This window comes from Rhipicephalus sanguineus, chromosome 8 (assembly GCF_013339695.2).
Source record: "Rhipicephalus sanguineus isolate Rsan-2018 chromosome 8, BIME_Rsan_1.4, whole genome shotgun sequence".
NCBI classification, from domain to species: Eukaryota; Metazoa; Arthropoda; class Arachnida; order Ixodida; family Ixodidae; genus Rhipicephalus; species Rhipicephalus sanguineus.
The window spans coordinates 156,512,689-156,531,319 of record NC_051183.1 but is presented as its reverse complement, the minus strand read 5'-3'; the positions used below and the strand labels follow the sequence as shown (position 1 = coordinate 156,531,319).

Sequence of the window (18,631 nt, the reverse complement as noted above, 5' to 3'; positions counted from 1 at the left end):
AGCAGTTTCAAAACAATTCCTTACAACTGCGGCTTCGGTGCGCATGACAACTTTGTGATCTGCCGTCTCGACGATTCAGTGTTTCTTTTTTTCTTTTTCGGTCTAAATTCGGGTACGTTTCAATGTCATTTGACAAGTTGTCTCGCACTGCGTATTGATCGGTCTTCTCAGCGGGCAAATGCCGCTGCTTCTGTTTCTTTATTCAGCGCATTCGTTTCGTTTGGTGCTCACACAAAACGTGAGCAAACGCGACGCCTTTTTTAATGCTCCTTATTATCGTTCCGTTTGCATTCCAGTGAACTTGCCGCTCTCTGTGATCAACAAATTCATAGACCAAAGCTTCACCACTTCGAGATTGCTGGTGGAAGGAGAACCAGTCTACGAGACCGAGCATGTAGTAGCATGCGACGCCTAGGAAAAGAAAGAAAATACAGTAACGCGGGAGAATCAGCACATCGACTGACAAGAAGAAGATGGCTTTCGCCTTCTAGTCATCTTTAACGAATGCATAAGGGACCCTGTGCGTTTTTTAATTCAACGTATCTAAACAATGACTTGTGCATCTGCAGCCGATTTTGTGGACGCTGAGCACGGGGCTGACGATCAAGAGGTCGCATTGGAGTGTTCTGAGATGGCATCGCACGTGGTAAAATGTAGCGCTTTTACCATCCTGTGGCAGATAAGCATCATTTGCCGGCGGGAAGCGCGCGCGAGCCATCGTCTCAGTGCGCGCTGTCTGCTACTCACCGAACATCGCAGGCCCGACGCAGCAACAAAAGTCTTCGTCGCGGAAGTGTTTGTTGCACACAAGACTCGTAGCGGATGGCTACTTGCCGGTTCTTAGCTTTACAACCCATGCTTCACGCTGTTTCTTGTCCCGCGGTTACCAGTGCAGGCTGACACTGGGCTCCTTTGCGTAAGCGCGGCGCTGCGGCACCGAGCGGTAGAGCCGCATGTTCGTCGCCTTCGGAGGCAGCCACTCTATTAAAATGGTTTCAATTGAGTAGAAAATGAGAGAAAACTTCCGAATTTGAACAGACCGCAGCGCATGTAGGACTTGAAACTCGTTTTCAAAGCACGCGGCAGTGCGCCACAAGCAGCCGACGCGGCGGCGGAGACCACGTGATCCTGCCAAGTACGTCACGCCGACGGTGGCGCCGGCGTTTCCAGTGGTGGGCCTCGAGGCCAATATACACGATGTTTCACACTCTTTATATTATGTACTGGGCGCATTTCACGGAAGAGTTTCACGGTTTACAGATGATTCCCTCCGTAGCTTCGCCCCACTCATCATCATTCACCCCGTGGATATGCTGTGATTTTTTCAACAGACTGATTACACAGGATGATTGATGGGTCCATCACTATGATCCGGAGACTAAAGTCCAGTCGATGCAATGGAAGCACTTGGACTCACCGCCTCCAAAGAAGGCACGCACCCAGCCCTCGCCGGGCAAGTTCATGCTCACAGTCTTTTGGGACCAGCACGGAGTAGTCTTGATGGATTTTCTAGCAAAGGGCGCCGCCATTACTGGGGCATACTATGCTTCACTGCTGCGGTAATTGCGAGAGACCATCAAAAACAAGAGACGTGGCATGCTCACCAAAGGCGTCCGCCTTCTGCACGACAATGCCCCAGTTCACAACTCGCATGTTGCCCACACGGAAGCACGCTCCTGCGGCTCTGAAATTCTACCGCATTTCCCTTATTCACCCGACCTCGCTACATCGGACTTCCACCTCTTTCCAACATTGAAGTCATATTTGAAGGGCAAGCATTTTCCAGATGATGAGACTCTGATTTCTGAAGTTACAACATGGCTTTTGCAGCAACCTGTCGACTTCTACAAGCGAGGTGTTTACAGTTGCATAAAAAGCTGGGAGAAGTGTGTGTCCCTGGGTGCCACCTATGTAGAGAAGGACTTATAAATCTGCAAAGTTTCGTTGCTCTCCGTCCCCAGGAAGTGGGTCAGGGGAAATCTTTACTGAACGCCCCTCGTAGTATTCTTGCATTTTTGCCTTACAACCGATGGATAACATTGCCATTTATAGCCCTACACTACGGCGCCAGTATATGTAAACAAAATGAATAAATAAGAGATTCACATACTACATCCACAAAACTAAATACTTGTACAAGCTGGCATTGCTGTCAAGAAAAATTGCAAAAGTGTCGATGTAAGTAGAGTGAATAAAAACATTAGCAATAGTTTAAGGCACCTGAAACACATCTGCCAAATTTTGCTAAAGATAAATCACTGATAATCAGGGGCGTAGCCATAAATATTTTTTTTTTTTTTGGGGGGGGGGGGCACCTTATTGATCTGAAGTGGGGGTTGGGCAGGCAGATGTGATCGAGTGTCATTTTGTGCTCTTTATGCCATGGCAAAAAAAAAAAAATTCAGGCCCGTGCCCCCCTCCGCCTTGGCTACGCCACTGCTAATAATAAAGACACAACTTTCATTTCAAGAGATTCTTCAGATAAGCGCTTTGCTTGCCAATCAGTGCATTGATCAGATTTATATCCCGCCTCTTGTTGCATTAACGCCTATCCTTTTATTAACATATCATTTTGTTCATTTAGTATTATTCTCTTATTTGTGAACCTTTTTTACCTGCAATTTCTTTTGTTTACATATTGGATTTTCATTACAGTAAGTAGGTTGCAAACGTTCGTATTGACCACTTTTATTATATATTACACTCTCTGAGAGCCCCTAGTTGTTGTTTTTTTTTAACCTGAAAAAAATTATTCTGATCGCTGCATAAATGGATTTGAAATTTATGCCGTACATGTTCTTCAAAAATTGCATTGAATTTCTAGACTGGATCTGAGTACAAACCTTCATGGAGCTCCGGCATATAAATGTTATCAAGTATTGTAGACGCATCTAATAATACATTTGTTTCTGATAAAATTGACTCAATATGCATTGCTCTGACGTTTACCACTAATATGTGACTAGGAAATTTGCATGACAGTAGTAAATAACGCGACGATTTTGAGCCATCCGTTAAACTTACGTATAGTCAGTGTTGGCGGTAACGCGTTACAAGTAACGGCGTTACCGGTAACGCGTTACTTTTTTCGGTAACTTAGTAACGTACTCGTTACAATTTAGAAGCTGTAACGGGTAACGTACTTACGTTAACATTTTTCGGTAACGTGTGGTGTCACGTTACTCGTTACTTTTTCATCCTGGGGGTGCCGTCTTCTCAGAGCTCGCCCCGACAAATTCTTTTGTCGCAGCGTCGGACTGCTGTCGGCCTGCCAGGCATTGACCAAGAAAGCGCGGGCGGAATCACTTTTTTTTTTGTGTGTGGAAATTGTGGGGACCAATTTCTTAAGACGCGCCGATTCCTTGTGTGGAGGTTGGGGCCATCGCCACACACAGCTTGATGAAAGCCGCATAATTCGCCATGAGAAACTGTACGGGCATGCTTCTCGTGGAAGTGGATTTTAGCAGGTGGATTGCTGGCACCTGCGCCTTTTCGTGCCCAAAGGACACGCCGTCCGAAGAGGAAGCGCAAGGGCTGGTTTACTCCATGCCACGTGCTGATCGTGAAATTTTGTACGTGGGGGAAACAAAGAACTCCCCCGAAAGGCTGCGACAACATAAAAACGATGTCCGCAAGTTCGCGTGACATAGGAGTACACTCGCTGAGTATATGGTAAACGACCACCGCATCGAATTCGACAACTCCCGCGTCGTCGACTTAAGCGGCTTTCTGTGGAATTCTGGCCGATCCAGTCGACAGCCGGTAACGTCAACCGGTCTACAGGTGCGCTGCCGATCGAGAGTCTCCCTTAAGAATTGGCGTGACCCCCGGCTGGAAGAAAACCCTGAAAAAGAATGCGAGCGGGACGCGAAACGTAGAACTTTTTCTTGTGACGCAAAAAAAAAAATCTTTTTTTTTTACTCACTACCTTAATACCGCTGTCACACGAACAGCCTTAACCGCGGTTAAGCTAACTACGGTTACGGCTAACCACGGTTACAGGTAGCTACACGGCAGACATTACCGCAGTTAGTGTACAAATCGTGGTTATTGCAAACGGGTGATTCCAGGAGAGATCGACACGGATCGGAAAATAAATATTTTAGATTTAATTGAGTATTTTACATTTTATGCATGTCCCATGCCAGTAGCCCGAAAAGGAACTTAATTTCCTTATTCACTGCATAATTTACGAGGGAAAAAATATCAAACATATTCAATCCGGAGGAACCAATTTCATTGCCTGTCGTTCTCGAAAGTTCACGACGTTGTAAAACACAAATATTATCGTTACAAAGAAGATATTTTGTGTATGAAATGTATGCGCAACAAAGGGTAAAGTAACTTGTAGCGCTAAGGAAACTGTTTTTGAAAAATGTCTAAATATGCGACATTTTAGAGTAGCTACAAAGTTGATAAGGCTTATCAACTTTTAAATAAATTTTGCTTTTTCTATCTGTAACTGCAGCAAGTTTCTGGTTATTGAACTCCCGAGCGAGTGAGGCTGATCTTGAACACCCTCACATAAACGCTCGCAATTTTTGCGGTAATTATACAGGTTAAAGTGAACAAAAAATGTTTATGCACAGATATTTTTTTACCTGACTAGGCCATTTAAGCATTTCTTTACTACTACAAAATTCGCGCATCAATTTTGCTAGCAGAAGCACACCATCAAAATTATTGTAAATTTCTTGAGATTTCATGATGCTTTCTTTGCGAATAGCGTTGATGATTGAATCTCATGTTCTGTATAATGTCACATTGAGAAAAATGGCTTCACCATGTGTCAGAGTCAGAAGCCATCACACGTAACTCTAAAGGCAACTTTAAGCCACTATACCATTGCTAAGGTCCGGTACATTTGGGCAAGTAATACTCGTTAAATAGCATTTTGGGTATATTCGTTGTTTGGGTTAGAAGTTTTATGTGAAACATAAATTTCATATTTAAATTATTGTTATTGTGGGTTCGTCCAGCAAAGACACATCGATTAAAATTTATGATTGCGGAGTAACGGCAGAGGTAACGTCCGTTACTTTTTTTCGGTAACGGTAACGGTAACGCGTTACATCTTTTTGTAGGTAACGTAGGGCGGTAACGCGTTCCTTTTTTTATTGTGTAACGAGTAACGTATTTAGTTACTTTTTTTCAGTAACGCCTACAACACTGCGTATAGTACTTCGCAAGGTCTTGTGAAATCGCAGGTTCTTGTGAAGACATAGTCAAAATAAAAAATGTGCTTTCAATAGATGCTATGTAGTTGTTTACCTGCCTACCTGTAGATACTAGAAATAAGCTTTCTCTGCCAGTCACAATAAATTCGATACATATTGGTCGAGCGGTAATCTCATAAAAATATTTATGACTGGTATTTTTACTAAAATAGAGAAGTCACAGTTAAATTATGTGCTAAAGCTTCATCCTGAATGCTTATGTAAGCAGACGGCAAAAAGTGCGCATTCCAATAAAGCAGAGTGCAGAATGACTGCTATCCTTGTGTTCCTGAAAGCATCAATAATTTTTGTGACAGAAGGAAATACGTGCGTGGTACGAGTTAAAGAAATCTATATTACATCCGATTGTGAACCGCAGTGATCGAACAATGGGGAGTGTAGCGATATATCGATGAGACCTTGGCCGCCATTCATTTCGAAGCTGATTAAATCACTGCAGCTACTGGGCCTCTCCTGCTTTATTTATCACCAAGACAAATATCTAATCACATCTGCCCAACATCACCCTAATTTTTTAAAAGGCTTCGTGATATCTAGAGTAATTACGCCATTAGTTCCACACGCCATGACAGTATGCAGTAAAGGATTTCGCTCGACGTGAGTTTTTCTTGAAACTCTACGTGGCCTTCACGTCTACACTTCTGCATGAATATTCACGCAGGTTTCATTTTCCATGCACGTTATTTTGGAAGCGTGCCCATTTCCCCCTTCTGGTCGATAATCAAGTGTGCACTCACTTTCTGAAACTTTACACGATAGCATAAAGCGTCCCGGAGGACTTCGCTCAAGGCACGCCTTGCTGTCCAAAGCTTGCCTCATCTCCTGCTGGAAAAGTGTATCATGAAACTCATTTCAAAATACTCATGACGTTCGTTTGAAAACGAAAACATTAAGCTCTCAATAAAGTTCCATCCTGCCGCTTTCTCTGCAAGCGTTCCCTACTTATCCATTTTTCTGAGAAACATGTACGCCAGCTTTTCCCTAAAAATGCGCACGTGAGTCCTTTCCCAGCTTCCTCGCATAAGCTGACAAATTTTTCTTGAGGAAGCAGGCAAACCCTACTCTCACTCAGCGGCCAGAAACTCCGCTGATATTTAAGTCATATTTAGGCACCGTCAATATCATGTTCAGTTTTCCCTTATTTATTATTGTCTTTCTGGCTGTAGGTCACTCTGCAAGAAACGTTATCCTCTCTGTGGGTGATGTGCAGACTACAATATCGCAATAAATGTTGAGCCACAGTGAATATTTAAACAGATTTTTGGTGTATGCTTGTAAATCTGCTTAACATACCACAAATACACATTCAGAAATAGACAATAACAAGAGGCTATACGTGATTATATTTTAATAATCATACTTCCGAACCCATCTTGCATGAACATCGCCCTCGCCTTGTAGGAACAGTGGGGCAGCTACCTTGCCATTAGCAGATTTTATACATAAAGTTCCGCGATACGAACGTGCGCGATTAATGCAGGGGTTGCCCCCCGAAAGAGCGAAGATACACAACATATAAACAATATGGTCATTCCAATCGCGATCAGGTTGACTTCGTAGAAAAACTCCTCACTGGCATCAGCAAAGACGTCATTGTGGAAGCACTGAGGGCACATTTCTTGTCACCATGAGCCATAGGAGCGTGCATTCTGCAAGCACAAGGACGCAGGCAGCGGTATGGAGAAGCCAGGGCTTTGAGAAGCAGTAGCGAAATAGCTGCAAGCGCGGGGTTGTTTGCCAGATAACAGTCAGGGGTGTTCGAGGTGTTCCCTTCTAGAATTACCAGAGGAGCCCCGCCGCTCCCTTCAGGATGTACCAGCTTGACAGTCAGGGCTTAAAGTATCCCTTCATTGGAGGGGGGGGGGGGGGGGCTCAGAGGGCAGCGACCTATATACATGCATACACACATACATACATCCCCTCCTTAAGAAATGGAAGGGGAGGGGGGACGCCCCCCCCCCCTAACTTTAAGCCCTGTTGACAATACAGCCAGTGTGGCAACAATGGGTGCTAGTGTACTTGCCTCAACTTCGTCCTTCCCGCTACAAACAGGTTTGTGGTCTTGAAAAGAATGAACGAGAAAGAAGACACACTCACCAGGTTTTCAAAAAATCAAGCTACCAAGTTCCATGTGAACAAGGGATGCATTCATGAAAACTCACTCGCCTATGTTGACGTTTGTGGAAAATCCGTTATATTCTGCCTGTGCACAGACACTTTTCGTTAAGGAAACTACGATTCCTTCAAAATTTGGAAAGATAAGGCGTCAGAAATAACGACGTAAGAACTTCTAAACAACCGATGACTGCCCATGGTTCTTATAAGACAAAGACTCGCAGCGCCAGATTTCGCCCTAGTACACTGCATAGGAAGTTTTGTCGCTACATTTGTCATGCGCTTCCAGTTCAGAGCAATGTGTTCATGTAGATGGACGCCGAGTCTAAACAACGTCCACACACCCATAGGCGCTAACGTCCAACAAGCGTCAGCGCTGATGTGCGTATTCTTTTCTTTCCCAGTATGGCCTGCGATACTTAGGTGGTGCAGGCCGGGCATAGTTTTTTTTAGTTTATATTTCATTTATTTTCGCCCAACTCCACTTTAAAGTAAAGTATGATTGTACCAATGCACTGAAAGTCATCGTAATGACGTTGTAACAAGACCATATGGCAAAAAAAGTCCTTCTTTGCGCTGTGTAATGTACGACGTGCTTCGCAGCGTCATTGCGGTACAGTTCCGTAATTCAAACAGCAGTTGAAAAACTAACTTCCATGCAATGATGCATATCATAACGAGTGCCACCCTGACCACCCTGAACCCGTTCATAAGTTATTTGCCATATCTGCGACAACAAAAATTCGAAGAAGGTTTGAGGGGAAGCACGTACGGCAGGCAAAGGCGGTGCGCAGGCAGCCGGCGACTTGGTAAGCACGAAGAAGATGCAGGAAGCGATGCTGCTCGAGATCAAAGCGAGTCGTGTGTACCTGTCCGTGCAAGAAGGTGCTGACGAAGAAAGCTAGCGAGTCGGGCCACGGGATGGCGGAGAAGCAGTCCCACCACCGCTTGACCACCACCGACACGTAGAACCCAAGCACGAACGACACCGGGATCAGGTCGGCGAAGTTGCCGCAATAGACGCACACCTGCTCGAAGAACCTGCACCGTGGCAACGCACCCTCACGATTGCTCCATCGTCAGCCTAACTACAGGCACACAATGAGAGACAGAGGTTTCGGCGAACGATCTCAGGCTGTCTACTTTTCCGTTGCGTTAGCAGTTACACAAGCATTGAAGGCGAACCTCCTGAAATTGCTGTCGCCGTGATGTTCCTTAGAAAGTTTAAGTGCGATAATACCGTGCCCCGTGCATCGTACGCTGTGGGACGAGACAAAGCGCGCGAAAGTTAGCGGAGAGCGCGATTCTGGTATGTTCGGTTCCAACTCGCTTGCTGTAGAGAGATTGATGTTAATATAAACTCGGCTACTCCTTTTCTATATGTTCTGCAGGGCGAAAAATGAACAAATAGATAAATAAAAGCCTACCAGGAGACAAAAATTAACTAAAGAAAACAACAATTGGCAAAACTGAAAAAAAAATCAACAAAATAGCACGGCAACCAACAGTTACCTGCCGGTGTTCACTTTGCAATATTGCAATTCGTAATGATGAAGCCGTACCAAGTAGACCAGTTTCTGCTTTGCTGTATGCAATAGAACGTTCACACGCACACATTTCTGCCCCTGCCGTACCGAGAGTGCGACAAGCCACCTCTTGTCACTGCAGTGTTTTGGGAACAGCTTCACGTGCTGGGTAGCATCACGTGCTTCACTTATTGACTAGCTGCTCCATTTGCAGCCATCTCTGCAGTTTTTCGCAGCACAACAACCCCAGGGGTTGTTGCGCTGCGCATCTCTTCGACCTCGCAGAAGAGATGCACGCATCAGATGCTACTCATCTCTTCTGCCTCGAATGGAACTTGATAATGCTTAGAAGTGCTTTTGCCTGGGCAAGTTGGTGCGACATTTGCGAAGTTAACCAGCGCGAAAGACGAGACGAAAGACACAAGTGCAAACAGAACCAGTGCTGAACTACCAACTGAGCTTTATTTCATAAAAGTGCTTATTTGTACAGTGTCAGTATTTATACAGTGCTTATTTACAGAGTGTGTTCAGGATACCTGGCATTAACAATTACTTCCGTGTGTGAGCAGTTGCTGCGGGCAGTAAAGCATCCTGAGGGACGGAGCAACAAGCAGGAAAAGATGAGAGTACAGGTAATTCCGTACTTACATACAAACATAAACAAAGTATATAGCATCAAGATACGGTGGGCCAATGTTCTTTCTCTCCTCCTCAGAAGCTGTCCAAGGTTTGTTCTCTAGTAGACAGGGTGCCAGAATTTTGCGAGAAGAAGCACAGGAACAAGTTCACTGGCTGCCGGCCTCAATTAGTTTATGAAATTCCGCTCAGCTGTGGACGTAAATACATCAGCCAAACGGGCCGATGTTTTCATGATAGAGCACAAGAGCACAGGTTAAATGTACATAACAATTCGGGAGGGCACCTGGCCGACCACTGCCGCAGGTGTGGGTGTGCACCAGATTTTCAGAGGAGCAGTTTTCTATAAAAAGCGAGCAAGAAATTAGAAAAGGAAATAATGGAGGCGTTTCTCATCAACAAAGCTGGTGACAGCTGTGTTAGCAAACCATCCATCTTTCTCTCAAAAGACGAGATGGCGTTCTTGGAAGGCCATGTATGAGCAACCTTTTAAATTTTTAGGTTTTCATTAGATAAGGCTAGCTTTTCGTATGATGATCAAACTTCTCAGTATGACAGAGCATCCTCGATCTTCCATTTTTTTCTTTTCACTCACTTGAACGTTTGCACGTTTGCACGGATGAACGACGACGAAGTGTGCGTCTTGCACAGCGCTTTGTTTACCGGGTGACAGTTTTTGGTGATTTTTCATGTTCCTCGCGTAGCCATCCGTATTTTATTTGGCTACACTGGAAGTAGACTGGCCTTCACACCCTCCAGGCATACCTCCGCCGTCGGCGGGCCCCTCAAGGAAACGGAACAGCGAACTCAGCGACGCCGACAGTGAGTCCACCGAACTGTATTCGGCAAGCAGTGACGATTCCGACGATGAATTCACGCCTGTTTACAGTCGTAAACCAAAACGACGATCTATGGGTGCTTCACCAGCTTCAATCGCATCTACTGTGAAGCCGAAGCAGGCTTCAATGAACTACACCGTCTTATTTGTGCCTGTTTCGCCATCGGACAATCTGAGACACTTGAATCGGCAGACCATCTCGAGGAAACTCGAGTCTCTGGCTCCAAACGAAATCAAGGATGTTCGAGTCAACCCCCGCAAGAATGTCTTGGCTATCGACGTTATACACCAGGCATCTCTGCTTGCTCTGACCAGGGTCACAGACTTCGACGGTATCAAGGTTCGAGCTCACCTTCCACTTAACAAGGACATGGTGGTAGGTGTAATATACGATGTCGACATCTCTATTCCTTGTGGCGACCTTGCAATGCTCATCAAGGAAGTTAGTGACCATAGCAACATCGTCCAAGTCTCACGTCTGGGCAACTCGCGTTGCGTAAAGATTGTCTTCAAAGGTGCCATATTGCCATCCCACGTGAAGGTGGGACACTTTCGTCACGTGGTCCGTCCGTTTACACCACGACCACTCCAGTGCCGTAAATGTCAAAAAATGGGCCATGTGAGCGGAGTTTGCAGGAACGTGGCGATTTGCCCCCGCTGTGCAGATCCACACAATGCGGAATCCTGCCGAGCAACTGCCCTGAAGTGTACCAACTGTCATGGATCACACGAAGCCTCATCAAGGGACTGTCCATTAGTGAAAAAAGAACGGAGTGTCATGAAACAAATGGTGCGGGACGGCTCGACGCACAAAGAGGCTGCTGACATGGTGAGAAATAGACAACGACGCTCGCGTCGGCGACGAAGGTCTAAAACTACTGCTACCCAATCTGGACGGACAACGCGATCTCCTACTCCGAGAGATCGTCAGACTTCTCTTAAGCGACAGCTACCACCACTGCCGACACCACCACCGCCCAATGCATCACAATTGGAGAGCCGGAAAGACGCAGAAGCTTTGAAAGCGGCGGCGGATGTCGTGTGGCCCTCACTGCCACCACTGCGCACTCATAAAGAGCCGATGCAGAATGCCCCGCAGTGTGCTTCATTGTCCACAGCAGGGTGTCGGAACGAAATGTTTTTCGTTTCGGTTTTAGTTTCGTTTCACCGCAAAAAGTTCCGTTTCGTTTCTGTTCCGGAACGAAAAAAAAAAACGTTCCGTAACGGTTCCTAACGGTCTTTTTTTCTTTGTATAAAAAAAAGAAAGTATGAAAAAGGTGAGGCAATCATTAAAAAAAACATGGCTGATCCCTCCGTCATAGGAATCGGTATAACACGAAAGTGAAACGTGTCTTCACAGAAGTAGTGCTTATGATATATGAGAGCTTGTACAATGTCTATTCGTGTTTGGCAGCTATAGCACCGTTTGACGTGGATGCACCCATGTTGACAGCATGTCTCTATCGCGACGACTAACGCCCATGATCATGATTAAACCGTTGAGGTAGCTGACGGTGTGAACATATATTTGGACACAGCGAATCGTGAATCGCGCGTAAGGATGATATCAACAAGCTCATAATCAACATTGGTACCCGGTATGCACTTCTTCAAAGCGTCGTCAATTAAGGAGAGAAACGGCACGGTGTGCGCTTTCTAGTAATGGGTAGCCGACGCCTGTGCTCATGCATACATAACACACACTGCACTTCAGCAACGCGGGAGGTAGAGGTTCGTAGCCTGAGTCGCAAACGCGTGCGTCCCGCTGACCTCTGTCTCGCAGGCGCTGCTCTCGCTCCACCAAGGCACGACATTCGCCCGTCGAAATCGCGTCCTATCTGCAACGCATATTGCAGCAGTTTTGTTAGTCGGTGCTCTCGCAATTGAAGCAGTCGGCGGCAGAGAAATCACGTTCGTGCACGTGGAAGCTGCACTACTCCGATGAGCCGACGCACGCTAACACGAATACAAAGGCAAAGAACGTAACTGCGTCAAGGGTGCCTCGGCGACGCCAGCGCGGCCAGTCTACCTCTCTGGTATCGAGACGCTTTAACCATGACCTCCAATATCGCGTGCAATCTCGGAGTAAGCGCTAGTAAGCGTCGAGCGTGAAGTTTTACTTCTTTTCACATCTCACAGACGGCGGCACCGCCCCGCTCTGCCCGCCGCGAAAGAGAAGGTGTGAAAGATATAAGGCGCGTCCGCGCCGTGCCTAGCATCTCTCGAGTTGGCTTAGTCGGTAGAGCGTCGGGCGCTTGCCGTCGCGGCCGCAACGTCGTGGGTTCGATTCCCAGCGGGGTATGTTTTTCTTGGTTTTTTTCTTTCTCACCTGTTGGCGTCCATTTTATCAACGTCATATCCGTGACGGATGTACTTGGTGGACCCCGGCATAAAACACTTTCGTGTTAAAAACATTGGATTTGTCATGTAGTTGCTTGGCCTCCTCTTAAGAAAGCGGGACAAAGGGTAAAATACGTTCTTTAGAGGAGCGGAAGTAACTGTACCACGAATTCCTACCAAGGAAAGCAGATGATTTTTCAAGGGCTCGTTTATCTTTGTTAGACACAATATTAATGAGAACTGCGTTATTGCGTTATGTCTGTTAGTTCTCATTAATATTAGAATTCCTACCAACTAACACAAACCAGTATTCACTTCAAAGTCATATTATTTATTTTCTCACAAGACAAATACGAATTTTTTTAGTCGGCTCAATTCTTTGTGTCAAGGGAGTGAGCGCGATCTCAGAAGCAGCACGTCATTGAGTGTACTATCTGATGTGCGAGACCACTGTTCTGATAAAAAGATCGCCAGACCTGCGTGAAACACGCAGCAAGTCACAGCAAAAGCTAGAAGAGCGCACTTTGTAGAGCCCGTTGTTATCTCTTGGGGCAACTAATACAAGTAAACATGCAGCGTACCCACTACGTCATAAATCGTCGCAATTTTTCTGAAGTAGCGAAGTTGCCATTTTTCTTCATTCTTCGGAGAATCGCGGTACCCGCTACACATCTGTGAGGCATTATCTGCACTTTGTGCTGTGGCTGATAATGAAGAATTATGGCTGAGCACTTTGCAGTGGGTGGGAAGGAGGTGGGAAGGAGCGGAATGGGTGCCTCCATTCGATTCCAATTCCATTCCGCGGAATTAGAACTTGCCGCAATTCCATTCTTTTTAATTCCTCGGAATGAAAAAAAAATTTAGCCCATTGGCACTCAGGGAATGGCCTGGCAGTCCGATTCCATACCTGTAATTCCTCAACGTAGGAAGGGCATCTTGATAATTTCATCGAGTTAAGAATGAACGCCCCCTAAAGCTGATGTCATCAAATGCATTAAGAATTGCAAAAGTACACAAAACACGTTGCCAAGGTCGAGGAGTAGTAGCTTGGTGACATATCTCGTGCAGTACAACCACCCTACTAATTCCCATAGGGGCAGTTCTCCCGCTACGTATAGTATTTGCATGGTCAGCATGTTTGAACGAATGGTGGTGTTTCAATATTGTTTGAGCCTAAATCTGTTAATGCTAAAATGACGACATAGCGTATTTTTATGCTTACAAAAGCGCCTTTGCATCGAATACGGAACACTGGGCCGCACTGCCCGTCAGCACTCACGCTTGTCAAGCGCGCCTCGCAAGCATGGATGGGGTGAGGAGAAATTTCTGTGTGCGCCTGTGCGCAGCTATTTAATGTCTTCCTTGTCGCAAAGGTGATTTACGTGTGTCATGTACTAAACTGCTCGTGAGATAAAGATCAGGCTGTGCATAGAGTATTCGCCGCTCGTATGGGGGTATCAATGGGAAGCAACGCACAGGTGTAATTTGTTTCTCCCTTCTGTATCTGCTGGGATAGTGCATTTGTTTGTACACTAACTTAAGCTTCGGTTTGTAGTAGGCGCGTTGCTTAAAAATGTACCGTGCTTGTAATCAGCTAAGCCATTTTAAAAATACTGCTTTAGTGTTAACTAGCGAGGCTCTGACTTACTAACGTTTGAAGCTTGAAAAACAGCACGTAGACGAAAACGTCCTCTATTTTCGGAAAAAGACGCAATTCCATTCCCATTCCATTCCTCCGAGTGTTGTCCTCATTCCATTCCGGGGTCGCAAAAATGTGGAAGGATTCCGGAGTCATTCCAATTCAGGAGTGGTAACTCCGCAACACTGGTGGGAAGCATTAAACCACACACTCTTTGCGCTATTAGCATTGTGTGATGACTGGTTGTTATTTTACTCTTCTGCCACCCTGTATTACATATGTTAACGCGATTCCTTGCCCGACATGACGCCTCTGTAGAGTATTTTTGCGATGGAGTTATAAGCACCAGCGTGACACTGTGGTGGAAGACCCGACTGCCCCGCAGAGGGCCCGGATCCTAGAAATTTGTTTCTCATTTATTTTTTTCTTATACCACGCGATAGCGGTCACGTACACCGGCGGCCGCGGACAACTATGGAGCCAAAATCGGCAGTTGTGATCTCATAACAGCTTTCGCTGTAACAAACTTCAGCGCCGACAATGCTCTCTCCACTTTCGCCTGCTTGACAGGCGCGTAAAAGTCCACTTGCGTTAATTTAAACATCTCTGGTTGCCACTGTTCTCTTTTTTCGCACAATTTCAACATATCTTTGCTCTGGATTTCCTGTCTGAGGTACGCGCTAATACTATACCCTGAGATATGCTCACATTGCATGAGCTCAGTTGTTCCGGATTGCGAAATTTTCTCGTGAACCGAAAAACGATTGAAAAAATTTCGGTTTCACTCCGGAACGAAATAATAAATAACGTTTCGGTTACGTTTTCGTTCCGGTCAAAAATATCGTTTTTTTCGTTTTTCGTTTTCGGTTTTCGTTCCGTTCCGACACTCTGGTCCACAGATGATTGCCACGACAAGAACCTACAAGTCCTCGCTGTGTTGAGGTCTCTCATGACCACGATGCGCACTCTCCTCAACGGAATGACAACTCCGTCAGCTCAATGCGCTCTGCAAGTTCTCGATTCCTTGGAGACAGTCCTTGCAAGCCTTTTTTAACATCTCGCAGAGGAACCGATGTTAAATATTTCTCCGTTGTGACTGTCTGTGTGTATGCGGTGAACATTGACGTGTGTGCGCGTATTACTTGTTCCCTCTTTCCTCCTCGCTATCTCTATTCTTTTTTCTCCCCTTCCCCCTCCCCCCGTGTAGGGTAGCAAACCGGATACAACCTGGTTAACCTCCCTGCCTTTCCTTCGCTTTTATATCTCTCTCTCTCTTGCACGTTTTAATCACATTAATACCTTGCTCTCTGTGCTGATTTGGGAGGAACACGCGCAGTAGTGTGCTTTAACGAGATGCTGAATGCGCGCACTAACATTAGGGTAGCTGTTTGGGCTTGTTGGTTTTGCATGATACAGGTTGAAAGCGCAAAAGACGAAGACAGAGAAGAGGCTTGACACACACGAGCGCTGAGTGTGTGTCAAGCCTCTTCTCTGTCTTCGTCTTTTGCGATTTCAACCTGTGTCGCACTAACATGTTACGCAGTGAAAATTTGTGATTGCAGTGTGTATTCAAATATGTTGCCGCCCTGTTTTTTTTAAGAGACAGCAGTCATGTTTGTTGTTATCAGTGGCTAAATTTGTGCGTGCAGCTCTCCACGGTGGGGACGAATAACACTGTATAAACAAGCACTTTTATCGAATTAAAGCTCAGTTGGCAGTTCAGCACTCGTCCTGTTTGTACATGTGTCTTTCGTCTCGTCTTTCTTGCTTGATAATGCCTTCGCAGCCACTGGAATGAGTCCATCACTAACGCAGCCAAATAGACAGGCACCACGCCCCCTGTGCCCTTTCCCTTATCGGCTCGCCATTTTCATGGCTCCACTTCTGCACAGTCATACAGTTCTACATGTGCGCTACCATACACTTGTCCGGATACTATAGGATCAAAACCAGTGCCGACCCACAAAGAAAATCTTGCTTTACCTAAATCGCTTTGCAAATGTAGTCCACGACCGGGGCGCTTGTCAGACACACTACATAACATCTGTAATCTAAACAGTAACCGTGTGTGCGGAAATGCGCTGCAGGTGTCGTTACGGGACGCCATTCATTATAAGCCACATGGTAATGGAGTAGGCTCTGCAAGCAACGTCGTAACAAAAGGACAGCATTCTCTTGTGGGACAGCGAGGCTTGTGTTCTGCTTGGGCGCTATGTACAATAGTAATAAACGAGAAACATCAAGTGCGGGCGCCCAGCCCCGACTTACAATTTGTTGTCATCGCTGAGCGCAAACCTGTAGAGGAGATTGAGCACGTAGTAAGCGATCAAATAGACGCATAGGTCCGGCCACACTAGCTTGTAGATGCTGCCCCGCCACCTGCACAAAAACACGCAGGTCGTCTGGATCTGGGGTAGGAAACATGAGCAAGCCATAGTAATGAAGACACAGTGCTGTTATATATCTTGTTTGCTATAACATTGGCCGTTCATAGATCGGTAAGAAGCAACATTAGGTAAAATAAATCATGAAGTGCTTTTCAAGACTCGATTTAAATATCTTTTCAGGAAAAAATTAACTTTTTAATGAAGAAAAAAACGAAGTTATCGCATTTAAATTTTCCTCCCGAAGCACAGCACACGCACGTATCTGACGGTGCGAGTTTCAATTATCTTCTTTTGTTTTTCTAGGTCGAACTTTTCACTAGAAACTAATATTTATTTCCCGATAAACCACAGCCAATGACGTTACGAAAAGCTATCGCGAAAGCTTTGTTTCACTTTCAGTGTTTCTAGGCTTACGAAGAGTCTGTTCTCGGGTAACAAGTTATTGGATGACATGTAAGCAAAACGGGACACTGAAGGAGCTGTCTACTTGTAGAGTTATGAATTGAAAGAAATACCGGTGCTAGCTTGTAAATCCTAACGAGAGCCGGCATACTCGAGTCCGCACTCGACTGGCTTCGTAAAATTGAAGCTTTACGAAGCATTCACGGGGTCTGAATCCCACCGGTGCGTCCAGCGGTAGACCTTTAAAACTATTGATATATCTAACGCAAAATTTCTAGAGCGCGTCACATTCTTAGAATGAGTCTGTTTGACTAGAAAATCTTTTGGTTGATTAATAACGTTGCAAAGAACATTGGAACAGTGGAAACTGAGGTGGACATAACCTTGGGTGAAGTCAAACTCGGGAGCGTAAACGTTTGTGGTGCGCACTTATTCCACTAGCATTATCTGAATGAAGCCTGCGTAACTGTCCACCGTGAAGTTTAAACTGTGTCGGCGTTTGTTGCCTATAATTCGAGACTCTCAACATGCGAGTTTGTGGACTTGGCTTTTCTCTGTGCTGGGCTTGAGGCGCTTTAAATTGAATCACCCAGTTGCGTCTCTTACCTCGCAGTGGAACGGGCCGCACATGGAAAAGCAGAACGGTCACCTACTGTCCAATTCCAGCCGCGATACGTGCGATTCCGTGTTGCTTTGTAGGACACTAAATCCGCACGTGCAGCCGAAACACTCTGCCCTTCGTCGCAAAAGGGGATGCATGAATTGAAAAACGGCAGCAATCATCATTGGACAAAAATACCTGAGAAGCAACCTCCAGAAGCATCCGAAACCCTTGGATGTGGCTACTTCAGCCGTGTACGTCACGGTCATGGTCGGTGCTCTTTACTGTTTCGCCACTGGTAGTCACGACGGCGTTAATGCGAGCTTGCGCCTGCAATGGACGTTTACGAAAGCAACAGATGCGTTCATCAGAAAAAATTCATTAGCGTAACAAGGTAAAATTATGAAATCTAAATCAACCTTCGCGGGTATCTATTTGCTGCAAGAGCACCTTTACAATTTTTTCCCGACTTCAGATCTGCGCATGAGTTTGTATTTCAAATTTGCAACGTCCACAGTAGTACAGAAGAAATCTGTAGAGCAGATAGCCTAGCAAGTATCGTCATCAATGTCACTATTTAAATAGAGGAAGTGAAAAATCGCAAAATTATAATATTCACTTAAAACATCGCGCTTTATCACCTTGGAGTCCTCGCGGGTTCTGTCTATTCGGCGAAGCCTCGATGGGACTTTAAGACTTAAGGTTGGGTCAAATGAGTGCAATCGGGCATGCTTGAAGTGCGGCTCATTCGACTGTGACGTCAAAGCAACCAATGGATGTAATCAAACAGGCATTATCAAAACAGTCGCGAAAGAATTGAATTTCTGCATTAATGGTACAGTGCACTCGATGTGTCGCTCACACACTCCTCACCTCCTTTCCTGATAAAAAAATACTTCTAACGTTTCAC

The 18,631-nt window shown here is 45.6% G+C and overlaps 1 protein-coding gene across 1 annotated transcript in view; it reads right to left on the bottom strand.

The window, feature by feature from the left end:
* LOC119403627 (bestrophin-3-like) overlaps positions 1-18,046 on the bottom strand; it is an 81,976-nt gene extending 63,930 nt beyond the window's left edge. The window contains exons 1-4 of the mRNA XM_049418376.1: positions 17,920-18,046; positions 16,600-16,710; positions 8,125-8,393; positions 6,811-6,953 (exon numbers count right to left, since the gene is read on the bottom strand). Of these exons, the coding sequence (XP_049274333.1) occupies positions 6,811-6,953; positions 8,125-8,393; positions 16,600-16,710; positions 17,920-17,990 (594 nt within the window). The 5' untranslated portion in view covers positions 17,991-18,046. The remainder of the gene's footprint in view (positions 1-6,810; positions 6,954-8,124; positions 8,394-16,599; positions 16,711-17,919) is intronic.
* Positions 18,047-18,631: the final 585 nt, after the last annotated feature.